The 13,818-nt window shown below is 44.4% G+C and overlaps 2 protein-coding genes across 3 annotated transcripts; one reads left to right on the top strand and one right to left on the bottom strand.

Annotated features, from left to right (window-relative positions):
* The first annotated feature begins 491 nt into the window (after window positions 1–491).
* LOC123113944 (receptor-like protein kinase HERK 1) lies at window positions 492–4,082 on the top strand. The gene is made up of 2 exons (XM_044535279.1): window positions 492–894; window positions 1,018–4,082. The coding sequence occupies exon 2, from the start codon at window positions 1,359–1,361 to the stop codon at window positions 3,894–3,896; it is 2,538 nt and encodes an 845-aa protein (XP_044391214.1). The 5' UTR covers window positions 492–894; window positions 1,018–1,358; the 3' UTR covers window positions 3,897–4,082.
* Window positions 4,083–4,332: 250 nt separating this feature from the next.
* On the bottom strand, window positions 4,333–10,984 carry LOC123113946 (serine/arginine-rich splicing factor RS2Z32). Of its 2 annotated transcripts, none has more exons than XM_044535285.1 (7): window positions 10,828–10,984; window positions 9,563–9,759; window positions 8,577–8,616; window positions 8,354–8,449; window positions 5,619–5,815; window positions 5,467–5,532; window positions 4,333–4,839 (listed from the first exon to the last, which is right to left on the bottom strand). In XM_044535285.1, the coding sequence occupies exons 2-7, from the start codon at window positions 9,751–9,753 to the stop codon at window positions 4,581–4,583; spliced, it is 849 nt and encodes a 282-aa protein (XP_044391220.1). In that variant the 5' UTR covers window positions 9,754–9,759; window positions 10,828–10,984; the 3' UTR covers window positions 4,333–4,580. The 2 variants fall into 2 exon arrangements, with proteins under 2 accessions (XP_044391220.1, XP_044391227.1); XM_044535292.1 differs by having other exon boundaries at window positions 8,577–8,828; window positions 10,828–10,850.
* Window positions 10,985–13,818: the final 2,834 nt, after the last annotated feature.

Below are 13,818 nucleotides of genomic sequence, written 5' to 3'. Positions count from 1 at the left end.
GCAGCAGGCGAGAGGAAGAGAAGGCCCGCCGTGGCCGCGGCCGCACGGGCTTTGCCTCGCTCGCCGGCGGCGGCGAAGGGAGGGGTGATGGGGGTGCGGCCTCCGACGACTAGGGTTTCGCGCCAGGGCCGCCCCGAGGGGGAGCGACACGCGGTTAGGGGAATGGCCGGTTTCTTCCAAGCCATGATTGTTTACATACACTGTTTAAGTTTTCAGAATCATGCTTTTCAAAAGTATCCCGAGACTTCCAAAAGGCATAAACCGCGTCGACGCAGCTCTGCCCGCCATTTGGAGCAGAGCGGCCTCTCGTTATCTTGTTTCCAGTCTTCTCGTCCACACCTGGCGACCCCGTGGGCCCACGCCCAGCTCACGCACTCACGCCTCTTAAATTCATCTTCCCACCAACTTTCGTCCCTCTGCCCCGCGGGCCCGCCCCCAATTAATGACCGCTCCTACCCCAGGAGCCAGAAAACGTCCAAACCCGCCTGCCGTTCTCACCCGCGAGGACCCTTTCTTCCTCCCGGACCCAAGAAGGACTCTGCTCAAAATCTCGCCAACCTCCGGGCCACCATCGCCATCACCATCACTCCTTCCAAAATCCCCATCCAGACGAGCATTTGGATTGCTATTCCTTTGTCCGCTTCGCCCAAAAGTTAAAGCGGCGGCGTGCCGTTGTCCGCTTCTCCGCCAGTTCCGTTCCACCTGTGCTCCACCAGCCCATCCCTCTTCTAGACCGGCTTCAAGAAAAGACTGGTTCTGGCTCTGGCTCTGGCTCCTCCGCTTTCCCAACCGCCTGGCTGAACTTCTCGCGGGGGCTCCGGTGAGAATCGCGGGGCTGCTTGTTTGGGCGGAGGCCAGAGGCGATTCAGCTGCTGGGAGGCCTGCACTACGAAGGTAACCACCCCTCGTCTCAGCTGGGGGATTGGGTTGATTTCACTCGAGGGATTTCGTTCTGTTTTTCCGGGCCCCTGCATGTTGGAGATTATACTGATTGTGTCGTGTGGGACTATTGCGCAGATCCAGTTCGCGGTGGATGGAGTGATGCTGCGGGTGTGCTCGATAAGGTTCTTGCTTGCCTGATAAGCAAGGTTTCTTTTGGTGGTTCCTCCTCCTGCCGACCAAGACACACAAAATCTAAGCCTGTTCACACCTTCTATTGCTTCAATTTCCGAGTGCTCTTGCTGCCTGAGATGACATCAGTTTTGAGGGATTGCATGCCTTGGACTCTGGAACAGATTCATCATCTGTACTCTCTTCAGCTGTTCTAGCTCCCCCTTTTTCCTAGCTGGCTGTCTGCATCTTTTGTGCAATTCAGGGCTCTTGTGTTCCTGTAGCCCCAGTTTCTGTTTGGATTCGTCATGGGCACCACTACCGAGCAAAAGATAGCTCTGCTCCTTCTTGGAACCATCTGGGTTCTTCTTGGTACCTGCAATGCTGCTGAATTCACCCCTGCAGACAACTACCTCATCAACTGCGGCTCCACGGTCGACGCTAATCTCCACGATGGGAGGGTCTTCAAAGCAGACAATTCCGGCTTGACTATATTGACATCACATCACAGCGTCCCCGCAAACACCTTGCCGGATGCAGTCATAAGTTCTGACAATCCTGTGCTGTATCAAACTTCAAGGATATTCATTGTGCCGTCGTCCTACTCCTTCAAGATGAAGAGCCGTGGCCGGCATTTTGTCCGGCTACACTTCTTCAGTTTCAGATACCAGAGCTATGATCTTGCCGCGGCAAAGTTCAAAGTGTCCACGCAGCATGTTGTGTTACTTGACAATTTCACTCCGCCGAGCAATTCCTCACCATTGGTCAGGGAGTATTCGCTGAATATTACCGAGGATATGCTGATTCTCTCATTTGTGCCTCAGGGAAACAGCACATCTTTCATCAGTGCTATTGAAGTAATATCTGTTCCTGATGATCTGATACAGGATTCAGCGCAAACTGTGAATCCCTCCGGCCAGTATCTCGGCCTTGCAACGCAGTCATTTCAGACATTCTACAGGATTAATGTGGGTGGACGGGAGGTGACCGTTGTCAATGACACACTCTCGCGTTCATGGGATACTGACCAGAACTTCTTCCTAAATTCCACTACCACTGAACTATTTGCTTACCAAGGGAAGCTGAATTATCAGAAAGGAGCTGCAACCAAGGAGGATGCACCGGACAGTGTGTACAACACTGCAAGGCGGTTGGCTGTGCAAAATAGAACCAGCCCAGCGTCCAACATGACATGGCAATTTGATGTTGACGGTCGTTCGAGCTATCTGATCCGGTTCCATTTTTGTGACATAGTGAGCAAGGCAGCATATTCCCTCTACTTTGATATTTATGTGGATGGCGGGTTAGCGTTAGAAAATCTTGACCTCTCTGAAAAAGTTTTTGGTACCTTGGCTGTGCCATACTACACGGAATTTGTCTTGAAGTCAAGCAATCCTTCTGGTAAGCTAAGTGTCGGCGTTGGGCCTTCCAGCTTGAACAATGTGGCGCCAGATGGCATCTTGAACGGCCTGGAGATCATGAAGATGAACATCAGTACTGGCACTATTTATGTTGTGTGGCCACCAGCACCGCCAAAAAGGAAACTGGCTATCATATTGGGCTCTGTTCTCGGAGGTGTTGGTGCTGTTAGCATTGCTATTATTCTCTGCTTTGTCCTCAGAAGAAAGAAGAAGGAGAAGAAGCCGCGGCGGGCACCGACAAGTCGACCTTCAAGTTCTTGGTCACCACTTACCCTCAATGGCCTTAGCTTCCTTACCGTAGGTACCCGAACAACCAGCCGGACCACTCATACATCTGGGACAAACAGTGATGTAAGCTACCGAATTCCTTTTGCTTTGCTGCAAGTGGCAACAAAACACTTTGACGAGCAGATGGTTGTCGGAGTTGGGGGGTTTGGGAAGGTATACAAAGCAGTTCTGCAGGACAGCACCAAAGTCGCAGTCAAGCGGGGCAACCAGAAGTCCCACCAAGGGCTCAAAGAATTCCGGACAGAGATCGAGCTGCTGTCGGGGCTGCGACACCGTCACCTCGTGTCGCTCATCGGATATTGCGATGAGCAGAACGAGATGATCTTGGTGTATGAGTACATGGAGAAAGGCACGCTGAAGAGTCACCTGTATGGCAGTGACATGCCTCCCCTCAGCTGGAAGAAAAGAGTGGAAATCTGCATAGGGGCTGCAAGGGGGCTCCACTACCTGCACACAGGTTTTGCAAAGTCGATCATCCATCGTGATGTCAAGTCGGCAAACATTCTCCTCGACGAAAATCTCATGGCCAAGGTTTCTGATTTCGGTCTCTCGAAGACGGGACCTGAGTTGGATCAGACACATGTTAGCACTGCGGTGAAAGGGAGCTTCGGGTATCTTGACCCTGAGTACTACCGGAGGCAGAAGCTGACCGACAAATCGGATGTGTACTCATTTGGCGTGGTCTTGCTGGAGGTGATCTGCGCGAGGCCAGTCATCGACCCGACGCTTCCAAGAGACATGATCAACCTTGCAGAATGGGCAATCAAGTGGCAGAAGAGGGGAGAGCTTGGTCAGATTGTCGATCAACGGATCGCTGGGACAATCAGGCCAGAGTCATTGAGGAAGTACGGTGAGACGGTCGAGAAGTGTCTTGCGAATTACGGCGTCGACCGCCCTACCATGGGTGATGTACTGTGGAATCTGGAGTTTGTGCTCCAGCTGCAGGAGGCCGGCCCGGACATCTCCAATGTCGACAGCATGAATCAGATCTCTGAACTTCCTTCAGACGCCAGAAGGATGGGCTCTCTGGAGATCCGCACCGCAGACGAAGCAGACGAAAGCCGCACAAACATGGATTACTCTCAGATGTCGACCAACGATGCCTTCTCGCAGCTGATTAACACTGAAGGGAGGTGAACTGGACTGCATTGTTTCTGTGTCACTAAGGATGTTGGTAAAAACATGTTGACCTGGAGAAAAGAGATGTCTGTTGCTTGTCCATACCATGTATTGTTGTTTCCGACAAGCCCTTAATTGCATTCATGTTCTGATATATGTTTTGTTCTTTGAACTATATAAAATACTAAATGATGATCTGTTAGATGTTTGTCAGCATATTCAAGAAGTGTTAACTACCTATTTTGAACACATGAACTTAATTGGAACACTTGACAGACCATAACCAGCTTGCTGGTCCTGATTCATTTTTTTCACGATGGCTAAAAGGTACTCCCTCCGTCCCATGATGTAAGACGGTTTTTTTTTTACACTACGGGACGGAGGGAGTAGAACAGTACTTTACGACCAAGGGGCAACGATTATTTAGCAAGTGACGTCTGGACAACACTGATCATGCTAGCCAAGTCTAGATAACATTGTCGCAACCGCAAAAAGACTTTCAGGTTCAGACAAGGCGGCATAACACACGTCAACATTTGTCAATCATGAAAAATTCATGACCCGGACAGGTTTAGACGAGGAGGCATAACGCGAACCGACGTTCGACAAACATACTAACATAGTCTACCAACATAAGAGTTCGGCCCAAGAGACGATGCAACAAGATTAGTTCAAGTTGAGGGTGGTGCGCAGCATTCGCCATCACTCCCAGGGGCTAGGGCTCATTCTGTTGGTGGCTGGGCGGCTATCACGGGCGGGACTCAGGCTGTTGCCTCTCACACCGTTATGTGAACCATTGACTTCAGCTTGCTCCTTTGGTGGGTGGCTCTTGCCATTTGGTGCTGGGCTGCGGTTCAAACCGGAAGGTGAAGCACTCCTCCTAGGGCTGTAACTAGAGCTTCTTGGTCGCCTTTCCTCATGGCCAACAGCTCGATCATCCCTCCTTGGATAAGGCGATCGGCTGTTAAGAAAATCACAACATTGATGATTAACGATACTGCCAGGAAAGCAACTCAGTAGAGAAGAATGTAAAACAACAGGCACATGTTATACAAAGTTACCGAGAGTGCTCTTTGAACTATGCCACCACAATATTCACTTAATTTCCATACATATCAGTAGCATCCATCAAATTATGGCACTCACATATCAGTAGCATCCATCAAATTATGGTACTCACTTATCACCAGATACCTGCTCTCTACAGGCTCAACAATATTCATTTAATTTCCATACATATCTTCAGCATCCATCAAAATATGGCACAAACTTATCATCAGATACCTGCTCTCTACACTCACTGATCACATATCAACATATAGCAGTGGCAGGCATGAATAATATATATGACTATCAAAGGTAAGAGATTGCTACTACATGGCTGAAAGGTAAACCTATTGCATTTGACCAAATTTATAGTAGGGTAACTCTCATAATAGTACGTTTATTTATTTACAAAATCCAATCATAATGCTAACAAGATATACTAGTATACCCAGATATATTCGTCCTTGGCATAACCACATATAGTTAAGTACTGGACGATTGCACAAACATCAGTCATCATGGCAAAAAAATTGGTTCATACCTGTAACTCCTGCTTAGGCTCCTTTCGCGATGAGGTGGTGGGGAGCGTGAGTAGCTTCTTCCCCGCCTGTATTTGCAAAAGCTAAAAATCAAATGTGCACCAATAAAAGGTAACATCACAAGAAAGCTTCATTAAAGGATGCAAGGAAATACTTGATATTCTTAGGACTGTTCTGGCAGTTTTTTTCTATATGGCCCTTTTCTCCACAGTGATAGCACTTATTTTTCCAGTCGCCAGCATTGCAATCACGAGCCCAGTGCCCATCAATCCCACAGTTAAAGCAGCGGCCAGAACCAGGAGGGGGTCCTCTGCCCAAGTACTCGCGGGAACCTCCTGGGCCACGCGGGGTCTAGAAAATCAACACAGGCTTATCAACTGAAGTCGAGGACAGCAACAGTGCAACAAGTAATCAAACATCATTATCCTCCGCAATTAGAAAATCGGGGTCATGTAGCTGCAAAAATGCATATCTATACCTATACCTATTTTTTTTATCTATTTTACTATACCTATATATACTAATAAAAGAAATAGGTATTCTTAGTCCGTCATGCTATTTTATAGAAAACCCCCTGATATTTCTGACATTAAACCCACAGTATATATCAAATGTTTTTTAAAATACTCATATCTTCTAAACCGTAACTCCAAATTTAACATGTTATATATGAAATTTGATTAGAAAAATATATAGAATCTGAATATGATGTTATTTTACCTGTTAACCATTTAAAAAAGTACTATATAGGGTGCAATCTTAGTCAAGAGTGCATTATCCGTCTTTCTTCCGTATCGGTACTGATCCGGATTGTGGATGAACATCTCAGCAAAATTAGGATTGGAGACGAAGTTGAAGAACACTTGCCCGTTTCTTTGTACATATTAAATCTACATGCAAGTCGTGTTTAAATAGAAGACATGTGGAATCTTGAACTTGCGCTTTTGTAGGCAAATACCATCTTTGTTTTGGCCGTAGCTTTAAATACTCAGATTAATATTTTGTAAATTAAGAACGTGTGGTATTCTTTTCTCCCGTTGCAACGCACGGGCCCTTTTGCTAGTTACTAATAAAGGGAATAGGCATTCTTGGTCCGTCATGTGTATTTTGCAGAAAAATCCCTGATGTTTCTAAGTATCAACCCACAGTCCATTAGTAATAAGTCGACAAAAAACAGTTCGGCCTTTTTTCTCGCGCACATGGGCCCACCCGCTTGGGCCTTAGGCCGCCGGTCAGCAAATCCGGCAATGGTTGAAGATACTTGGGATCAAACTCACACCTGCTATCAAGTTTCCTTAGGTCGATCAAACTGACCTAACTCATATTTGTGAAAACAAAAAGAGGTTTCGTATTTACTCCCTCCGTTCCTAAATACAAGTCTTTGGAGAGATTTCACTATGAACCACATACGGAGCAAAATGAGCGAATCTATACTCTAAAATGCATCTAGATACATCCGTATGTGATCCATACTGAAATCTCTACAAGGACTTATATTTAGGAACGGAGGGAGTATTATATAGTACCACATCGCTCCTTTGTGCACAATGTCACCAATTTATAAATGTCTGCGATTTGAAATCAATTAAGTGCCTCAAGATTACTAAAGAGTGGACCGGTGCATCCCGAATTAATGGGGAGATAGAGACCGTGATTCATGAAGGAATTGCTGGGAAAAAATGATCCGATTAAAACAGCTGATGCAAAATGCCACGCCACTCCTATTGGCCAACTAGAATTAATTAACCGGAGAGAGGGGAGGTCGCTTGGCCAATTAAAATTAATTAATAGGAGAGGGAGAGGGATCCGTGGAACATGCATGAATATAACCCCTTGATTAAATCAAGGAATTAATTCGTGGGAGAGAGGATTCGTGAGACATGCCCCAATTAAATTGGTGATTCGTGGCATGATGAAGAATTCGAACTGGCTATGTGTGATCTGTCACTGAACGGGTTTTTTTTTTGCATATTATCTATAGAACATATATAAATTTCGCGCAAAAAAAGACCACACATACAATACCTAGTCTCAGTTATTTTTGACAAAAAATTGGGGTGTATCCGGTCCAGCTCCATCATGTTGGACGTCAAGGAAACCCTGGTGCAGGAGCTAGAGACAGACACCTGTTTCAACTATGGCCGGGGCTCCGCCCATTTGCGCTCTGACACCATTGAGATAGAGGTCAGCATCATGGATGGCTACGGACAGCTTATCCGCCGCCATGAACCCCATCTTGCTCGCTCTGTCAATCTCATACCTTGTGTCGGGATCTTATTTGCGCTCGCAAAGGTTCCATGTTTTGTGTGGAAATTGGAATTTCATTAACTGGTCACATTATTACAAGTGTTTTGTATAACTTTCCTAATTTTCAAAGGAACATTCGGAAATTCCCTACTGCAGTGTTACGGTGGCTAGCACATTTTTTACTGCGACGAATCTTAACAAGGTTCATCATCCAGTCTCCTTCCATAAGAGCCTTGACTTCCTTCTTTAATTAAAAATTACATTGGTCTTATATATATTACTTAATTATCTGTTGAGCCGTTTAACTACATTGTGATCTGCTTCACGATAATCGGTGTTTGCTCCAGACGATGCATGCATCAAGTTTAAATGAGACTGGGGCCACCCACCGTCGTTGAATAGGTTGATAACTTGGCCACCATTGGTGACGGTAGTGAAGATTAGAAATGACAACATGGATGGGCCGCTAGGGGCGTGCAAGCATTTGTTTCTCCCGTTGCAACTCACAGGAACATTTTCTAGTAATAACAGGATTAAACTGTGCGTAGAGGAGAATTTCCAGTCCATCAAAGGCTCATTTGTAGATGGCATCAGGGCGAAGTTTACAGTAGTAAAGAACATTGATAAACAACAAAAACTTACCCCTCTTGCAAACTCAACAATGATGCGGCTCCCATCAACCTCTTGGCCATCAAGCTCATACCTTGCATCATCTGCATCCCGGGGATCGCTAAACTCCTGCAGCATGATCCAGAAAAATAAAATTAGGGGTGGGCTTAACATGACCAATCTAACAAAGAAGACAATTAGCTGTGCATATTCCCGGAATAGAACATGGAAATCACAGGTGTAAGAGGTTACTTACAACAAAGCCATAATCATACTTCAGCTCCACACATCGTATTCTGTAGAAATGGTTGACAAAAACAGGAACACCATCAAGATGGTATGAAAAATGCATCACCAGCCATCACACAAAGTAAACATCTACTCGTAGAATAGGCAACAGAATATTTCAAAAGAATCGCCAAAATCTTCTGTAACTTTGGAGCAAGTCACCAATTTCCACCAAAGGCACCCTCACAGCATTGACACCAAGGTAATAGCCCCTCAATACCTTCAACAAGATTATTCAAGTCAAAGCTGGAAAGGTTTGTCTGAGATGTGATGGCAAATTGGCAACACCCAGTAGCACTATGTAAATGGTCAAAATCAACAGGTTATGCCACAGCAGAAGGAATCTTAAACTTCCGAAGCTTGCTAGTTGCTAGTCTCTACTAACAGGTAAGACAATAAACGGCTACACAATTACAAGTAAATAGCTAAAATGACACCTCTACCGAAAGTAACCTAGCAGAGCCTATTGATATAGCTGGATTAAAATTACATTATCAGTGATGCAGTACTGGTCTTTTTCTTTTTTTTGAGGAAGATGCAGTAGTGGTCTTCACTCTAGTCCCTAGGCCACATCAATGCCGAGGAACCTAAATTGACCCATACAACAACAAAGCCTTTAGTCCCAAACATGCTAGGGTAGGCTAGAGGTGAAACCCATAAGATCTCGCAACTCTTTTGGGTTTCATCTCCATAAGAGTGGCTGAGTTTTGACATTGGCTCGCCAAGCCTATCACAACCCTCCTCCTTTACCCGGGCTTGGGACCGGGTATGTTGAGACAACATAGGCGGAGTTCTAAATTGACAAATAATCTAGGGAAAATATGCCTTTAACTAAGAAGTATGCACAAATTAGAGCAAGCCAGGTGCAGCAAGTAAATGGTTCCCAAATTGCACACAAACAATTGTTAAATCAAGTGGTGCACAAAAGGCGTAAACCAGATCCAATTTCCTCACCTCCCATATCTGCCGAAAAGGTACTCAACATCCTTGGTCCGGGTGTGCGTAGAAAGATGGCCCACGTACAACTTGGTGTTGCCACCATATCGGTCATACCGATCATAACGGTCATTATAGCGATCAAAACGGTCGTCATAACGATCATAACGGTCATCGTAGCGATCGTAACGGTCATCATAGCGAGGCATCTTGAACTGCAAGAAAATTGATCGCATCAAGACATGCAGCCAAAATATTGTAGAACAAAGACATGTAAGCATGCAAATGCACCTATAAACATTTGGTGAATATATCTAGTGATTAACACGTAAGGCGCTTCCATAATATTTCAATACAAACGGCAAGGGAGTCACATTGAAATAAACAATTTCCTATATATCAGGAGGAGGCGGAACATAATTGATAACACAAAAAGTACAATGATACTAGAATGTGCTCTCATGCTTTGCAACAGCATATTATTAACTCACTGTCAAAAGTTTCTCACGTGGAACAATAGAAGATTGAGCACACATCTCTTTGGGAAAAAAGGGGATCCAAGTATGCACCAAGACCGGCGTATAGCAGATTAATAGGGGCATGCCTAAATATGCAAATGCACCTAAGTTTTCATTACATGCTGCACCATCATTACCTGTATACATTATTCTATCCATTCAGAAATTAAGACGCTTCTATGCAATTTCTATACAGGCGGCAGCGGAATTGCGTCAAAATAAGATAGATTTGCCCTCTATAGGTGAAAGGGGGCTGGAATTGAAAGGAGAACACAGAATTAATTCCTGTTGAAGATCAAATTATGCTTCCCAACAGCATTATCAATAGTTGAAATTTGGTTTGAGATGAACACTGAGAGCACCACCAATCAAACATCACCAAAGCCGTAGTACGCTAAACCCTAGCAAGCGCGAATCTTCCTCAAACCTATCAAAAGTCTACCAAATGAAAAGGTGGAAGGGCCCCTCTCTAGAATCTTCTAGCGAAGAACAACCTCTTCATCGTTTCGACCATGCATGATCGCGGCAAACCCAAGAACAAGAAAACGCAGCCGAAGGACGCATAGCTCGCGAACAGAATCAAGCCGACCGCACGGCACGGGAGAAGAGGACACGAGATCCGAGAAACGAGCCGCGCGCGCGCGCTCGCGCGGCAATGCGCACGCCCGACGAGATTACGCACTCACAGAGCGGCCGAGGAAACGAACGGGGAATCTCGCGGAAGAGATAACCGAGTCAGAATTACGGTGGCATCCACCTACTTACCCCGCGACGCGAGTGGCGGCGGCAGCGGCTGCGTGGCGAGAACCCTAGCCCGGCGAGGCGCCGACAGCGGAGACGGGGACGGCCACGGAGAGAGAGAGCAATCGGCGGCGGTCGGGGAGCAGTTTATATGTTGGCTGTCTGGGCTTGGATGAGGCCTGTCCGTGGTCCGTGGTCCAGTTGTTGTGGGTTACGGGCCTACAGGGTCACGGGAGAGTGATATGGCCACGAACTTTTCTCGCCGCTAAAAAAGACGAACTTTTCAAAAAAAAAAAACTATCACCTTTAGCAAAACTTTCAAACTTGATCTCATAAAAAATAGAAAAGTTAAATAAATCTATATAAAACCTAATGGCAATTTGAAGAGAAAGTTTATCTAGCGTCCATCAGATATTTGGGATCTGTGAGCGAACGCCCTCCCCATTGTTGCACGGATCTCAGGACGGACGCCACTTTAAAGTTTGAAAGTGGTTCGCCATAAGATAAAAGCCAGTGAATGTTCTACTTTTTAAAACACCCTAGGGTACTACACTAGCTAGTATGGGATACCTGGGTTCGAATCCCATACCCTCCATTTCTGCCTGCTTCTGTTCACCATGATGGAATCTCTTTTTACATGGCAACTTTTTGTAGAAAAATTTGACATGGCGGTTTATAAAATTTTAAAATATGTCACACGGCAATTTAGACATTTTTTCACAAGTCGGGTTTGTTTTTTACATGGCATTTTTTATTATTAAGAGATGGCATTTCTATTATTTAAGAGATGACATTTTTATTATTAAGAGATGACATTTTTATTATTATTAAGAGATGGCATTTTTATTATTAAGAGATGACATTTTTATTATTATTAGTTTTATTATTAAGAGATGGCATTTTTTATTATTATGAGAGATGGCATTTTTATCATTGCATTTTTCTAATTGTTTTAGTATCTAGATAAAACATTTTTTCATCTATAGCATGGAGTTTTAAAGTTTAGCATGTCAATTTTATTATTATTATTCTAGATCACACGATCTCTTTTTATCATGCTCATTATAAATTAATAAATTAGAGTAATGGTAGTTTTACAAAGTAGCATGACATTTTTCATAATTTAGACCACGGGCAAATTGTTTTTGTATAAGATGTCATTTTTTTATTGGATACTACTTTTTTTCTAACATAAATCATGGCAAATCCTTTTTTTACGTTTTCTTGTGTAGAAAAAAACTTTGTAAATGGGTCTTGAGGCCTGGAAGCCGAAGGGGATGCTAGGGAGGGCTTTGTGGGTTGGTTCGCTCGATCGGCAGCCTGGGGACGAATCGTAGGTTGGAGTGTCCCTCCCTGGTGATCGTCAGCAAGATATTGGGGTTCATTTTTTTGCAAGTGATAGGAACCGGACTACGGATCCTAACCAAGGTTTCGAATTTTGAAACCAGTTAAATTTCGACCACCATCGAAACCATTGAAATTTCTGAAAATTCATAATTTTGAAATATATTTCATACAAATCAACAATTTTTAAATTTGAATAAGTTTGAATTTAAACAATTTAATAAATAGTTATTGTGGCTATAAGTTCACGTAAACGATTGATCTACCCCAAAGGCCAGTTCCTGTCATCTATTATGGTAGACCCAAGTTCGAACATTAGCTATGTCATTTTTTGAAAAAAGTTCATACAACATGCATAAATTGTTAAAATTTGAATTTAAACAATTGAATAAATAGCTATTGTGGCTATAATTTCACATAAATGGCTGATCTATCCCAATGGGCAGTTCTTGACATCTGTTATGGTAGACCCAGGTTTGAATCTTAGCTATGACGTTTCTTTGAAAACTTTCATACAACACGCATAAGGTTGAAACAAAAGCAAAGTAATACAAAATTGGGTTTCAAATCCTAGACTTGAGGAAGCACAGGAATGCGATCATCTCCGATGGTGCGGTGCCGTCTCTGGAGGTAGTGGCCACTAGGATCTTGAACCAAGGTAAAGCGTGGCAGCAAAACCTGCTTGATAAAAAGGGGAATTAGATGAAGTCTTTGCGTTGCTGTTGTACATTTTCCTATAACATCAACGATGGATTGGGTTCTTTACCCACCCTTTTCTATAAAGTATGATACGCATACTCGTGCGTATTTGAGAAAAAAATCCTAGACTTGAGGCATGCTGTTTAGAGAGCTGCCAACCACTAGGCTATGTGAAATAATACGTAGTAATAAGGATTCAACCTTATTTTATCAAAAATGATAAACTTATGGAATCCTTCGACGGACGGGAGCTACGGGGTTGGTTGCCTAAATCTCATTTATTCTATCCCCATAGATTTAGCTATGGAACTCAAATTGTGATAAACCCTAGATCTCCACCTCATCTTCGTAAACACTTTCTGTAGAAACTGCCCGTAACTGTAGCAAAGTTCTTATTTTATACAAAAAAATAAATACCAATTTTTTTGAAACAAAACACGAATATTTCGCAAACCATCGAAACCATGAAAAAAGATCCTTAATCCTAACTTCCCATCGGACCACTCCTTGCCTCCTACCATATATTATGCCACTTTTCTTCAAAAAAAAACATCTCCAATAGCTTCCTACTCCATCCCATAAAAAACCCAGTCCACCCCTATCGTTTTTATCTCTTGAAAACCCCTGTCCACTCCCATTGTGTGTGAACAACCCAGCACGAGAAGGATTTCTTCCTTTGCGTCCTTCCACGCCACTGCCACTCCGACCCCGACTCCAGCCATTCCTCATCCCATTCGTAGCAGTACACCAAATGACACCCCCACCTCAACTACTTCGACTCCAGCCACCACTTCAGGACCGCGAGGTCGCTTCCCCTCTGCCCTGTGTGTGGCATGGAGCAACACGCCGTGTAGGATGTGCCGCCTCCATCGAATGCGACAGATCATCCCAACTGGACACACCCTCTTCCCGCCGTCACCTAAATTCTGCTCTAGGTTGTGACGTCGCCCCCCTTGTTCGGCCCTTCTTCGA

This window comes from Triticum aestivum, chromosome 1B, assembly GCF_018294505.1.
Source record: "Triticum aestivum cultivar Chinese Spring chromosome 1B, IWGSC CS RefSeq v2.1, whole genome shotgun sequence".
In the NCBI taxonomy this organism is placed as follows: Eukaryota; Viridiplantae; Streptophyta; class Magnoliopsida; order Poales; family Poaceae; genus Triticum; species Triticum aestivum.
Note: the sequence above shows the minus strand (reverse complement) of the source record. Positions and strands in the feature narration are given on the sequence as shown.

Coding starts and splice junctions, on each gene's coding strand:
- LOC123113944 (XM_044535279.1), top strand. CDS start 1,359: ATGGGCACCACTACCGAGCAAAAGATAGCTCTGCTCCTTCTTGGAACC.
- LOC123113946 (XM_044535285.1), bottom strand. CDS start 9,753: ATGCCTCGCTATGATGACCGTTACGATCGCTACGATGACCGTTATGAT. Junction 8,450..8,576: donor AGTATGATTATGGCTTTGTT/GTAAGTAACCTC, acceptor ATCATGCTGCAG/GAGTTTAGCGATCCCCGGGA. Junction 5,816..8,353: donor TTGTTGAGTTTGCAAGAGGG/GTAAGTTTTTGT, acceptor TTGATTTTCTAG/ACCCCGCGTGGCCCAGGAGG.